The sequence below is a fragment of the Cynara cardunculus genome, unplaced genomic scaffold, assembly GCF_001531365.2.
Source record: "Cynara cardunculus var. scolymus isolate 2C unplaced genomic scaffold, CcrdV1 Un_Scaffold_4324, whole genome shotgun sequence".
Taxonomy (NCBI): Eukaryota; Viridiplantae; Streptophyta; class Magnoliopsida; order Asterales; family Asteraceae; genus Cynara; species Cynara cardunculus.
The window spans coordinates 39,846-43,244 of NW_020201838.1; the positions used below are offsets into that span (position 1 = coordinate 39,846).

Consider the following 3,399-nt stretch of genomic DNA (forward strand, 5'->3'; position numbering starts at 1 on the left):
TTGAAAGATAAAACGAAAGGGAATATAACTTTCAAGATTTAGATTTGCCGTTACAAAAAAGGTGGTTCACTGTACATCACTGTGCCACGAAAGCACGATATCTTGAAACCCCACTTTTAACTCATCCCATTGGACTTCACTGAACCCATCGCCGCCGTCAACCACCGTCATCTCCACCAGCAACAACTCCGGCACCACCTCCATCACCTTTGCCAATATAATCACCCTTCCTTTCACCAACCCAATAACACCTCTCTTGTTGTTACTGTTTTCTTTATCTTTTCTCTTCTTCAATCGATACCCTAATCTCTCTCCAACTTCCACCACCGTCTTCTCGATCTCCTCCGCCTTTGCCGTCGACGTAAACCGCAGCTCTTTCTTCATCATCTTCTCCTCGAAAATACCAGAGAGATTCAACCCGGATGACATCGAGATGATATCAAACGCATTCATCGTCGTTTTCGATTTGATCGAATTCAAAGAATCATCTTTGTTTGTTTCGTGTTCGTCGTATAATTCCAAAGTTGGATCGGGTTTCAATGATTTTCTGAACCATGAAAGACCCATTAAAGTCTCGACGCTCATCCGGGTCTTGGGTTTCGGGTCGAGAAGCTTTTGAATTATGATTCGGGGTTGCTTCGGAATCCAATCAGGAAACACGATTTCACGTTGATGGATTTTCCGGTACATGTTCGGTAAATTACTGTCGTCAAACGGTAGGTATCCGGCGAGAAAGTTAAAAAGAATGATACCGCATGACCACGCGTCCGCCTTTGCGCCGTCGTAGCCTTTCCCACGTACGATCTCCGGTGCGGTGAATGCCGGAGTTCCACAGGCGGTGTGGAGGAGACCATCTTTTTGAGATTCCGGCAGCGCCGAGAGTCCAAAATCGGAGATTTTTAGGTTTCCTTTTCTGTCAAGCAAGAGGTTTTGTGGTTTCAGGTCACGATGTGCGACGCCGTTCTGATGACAGAAATGGAGCGTGGAGACGAGTTGTTGAAAGTAAAGACGGGCGGTGGCTTCCTTCATCCGTCCACGGCGGGTTAGCTGAGTGAAAAGCTCACCGCCGGCGGCCAGTTCCATCACTAAATAGATCTTCGTTTTCGTCGCCAAAACTTCATGGAGTTTAAGGATGTTGGGGTGATTCAACAGCCGCATGGCGGCGACTTCACGGACCAGCCTTGGCTCCATTGCCGGATCTGCGGTGGCGGGTTTCTCGATGACTTTAACGGCGACGGAAGAATTGTCAATCAGAGAACGGCCATGGTAGACTTTGGCGAAACTGCCACGGCCCAAGAGACGTGTGAGTTGATACTTGTTGAGTATTACGGTGCCGCCGTCGCTACTGCTTCTGTTGATGGTGGCGGTGGCGGTTGTTTTTGGTGGCGGTGATGGTAGTGCCATGCCAAACCGGCGATGGACGGCCGCCGATCGAATATATATAAATATGCGGAAGAGAAGGTAGGTTTGGTTTGTTGGTGATGGTGGAAGTTGTTTACGATGATTTTATAGGAATCAAAATACTTTCAAACAGTTGGGCCTTCACCCTCTCTTCGCTAGATTTTTTTGGGAGGTTGTGAAATTACCATTTTGCCCCTTCACAAATAGTAAATATAAAACCCTTTTTTCTTTTTTAATAAAATTAAATTAAAATATTCCTAATGGTTAAATCAGCTTTATTATTAACTTTTAGCCAAAGTTTTTTCTGCTTTTTTTATTATTTTTTATTATTCTTTGATGGAATTGAAAATTAATTAAAGAATATGGCCATGGGTCCAAACTAAATTTACTTCTTTATTCTACCAATAAGTTTATACTTTGGTAGTAAAATACATATTCTTTTAAGTATATAATACTGATGTATGATAAATAAAACAAATAAACTTATACATCATCTTTACCTTTGGTGAAGTTTGTTTCCATAACGTCCTAGCAAGCCAAATACTCACATACTACTATGCCAAAGACCTTTTGGTATTAAAATAAATGTTTATATTAAAAAAAAAACTTATGTTTTTTAAAATGTTTGATTATTATAATTTTTTATTAATAAAATGACAATTTTATCCTAAAATATTGAGAGAAATTTTATCTATACTATTTTATAAAACAAATTTAATAAAAGTCTTAAAGTCTTAAAATATTAAATGACCAAGATACCTTTTATATCATTTTTTCATTTTTTCACCCCCTCATCTCCTCACATACACTCACCCTCTCACAACCGATTTTTTTTTTAAAATTATAATTTTAAAGTTACACTTTATACCCATATAATTAGTTAATTAATTTATTTTACGTCATTTACTTTTAAATGTTTCATTTTAAACCTTTATCAAATTAATATACATAATCGTATATCAATTAAAACATGTTTAAAAAATACATTTTTATTTTAACAAGTTACACCATTATAATCATCTCGTTAATACCTTCGAAATGAGTCCAATATTGAATAATTTTTTACTTAATTATATTATTATATATTATATATACTGTGAAAAAATATTTTTAATATTTACGATTTATATTTTTATAGTTATTTATTTATATATATGCTATATATTTTGGGGTTAAGCTGTCCAAATTACACTGTATAATATGTTTTGAATTAACCTTAATCTGAGTTTCTGGACAAGAAAGAGGGTAAACAGTTGAAATTTCATTCTAAACCCCATCTTTTTTGGTCTTTTCATGACTTATGATCTGTCAAATTTGTAATTTTCTTTATTGGTTTGGAGTGTTTATCTTAAAACTCAAGTTTCTTGGTTCTTTGCYCTTGGYGTAAATCGAACACATTTGTGGAGTCGTTTAAATATGTTGAATTTTAAATATATTGAATTTAAAACAGTCATACAATTTTTTTCATTGATGGTCTGTAATTAGAACCATAACTCTTATTTATTCAAATTGTATTAATATGTAAAGACCAAGTGTAACATATATAATCGTTAAATTTTATCTTATAAAACCAGTGGAACTTCAAAATCGTTAAAATTAATGACTCCCGCTGCATTGCACGGGTACACAACTAGTTTATTAATAATATAGGGTAGATCTGGAATATGGTCATTATTTTTGAAAGTAGACAACTTATTTAAGGAAAAACTGAATTAATAATATGTGCTAGTAGTTCACACACAAAACATCCCCCTCTCCCCACAAACACGTGTGCACACATACATACATGTACATGCAGACACATATATATGTTTACGAGCTAATTATTTGAGAACTTATAAAATTATATGAACTTTAAAAACCAGTGCATCATGTGGAATTTCACATGATCATTTTCATCTCTGGCTTAAATTTATAAAACTATTTACATATAATGATTCTAGAATATTAATTAACATATATTTGTTTTACAATATATATATATATATATATATATAT

General features: G+C 34.9%; 1 protein-coding gene across 1 annotated transcript; it reads right to left on the reverse strand.

Annotated features, from left to right (window-relative positions):
* LOC112503999 (CBL-interacting serine/threonine-protein kinase 7-like) lies at positions 1 to 1,418 on the reverse strand. Its single transcript, XM_025107963.1, has one exon. The coding sequence runs from the start codon at positions 1,402 to 1,404 to the stop codon at positions 67 to 69; it is 1,338 nt and encodes a 445-aa protein (XP_024963731.1). The 5' UTR covers positions 1,405 to 1,418; the 3' UTR covers positions 1 to 66.
* Positions 1,419 to 3,399: the final 1,981 nt, after the last annotated feature.

Bases quoted from the DNA above. Each gene is read 5' to 3' on its own strand.
- LOC112503999 (XM_025107963.1), bottom strand. From the start codon at position 1,404: ATGGCACTACCATCACCGCCACCAAAAACAACCGCCACCGCCACCATC.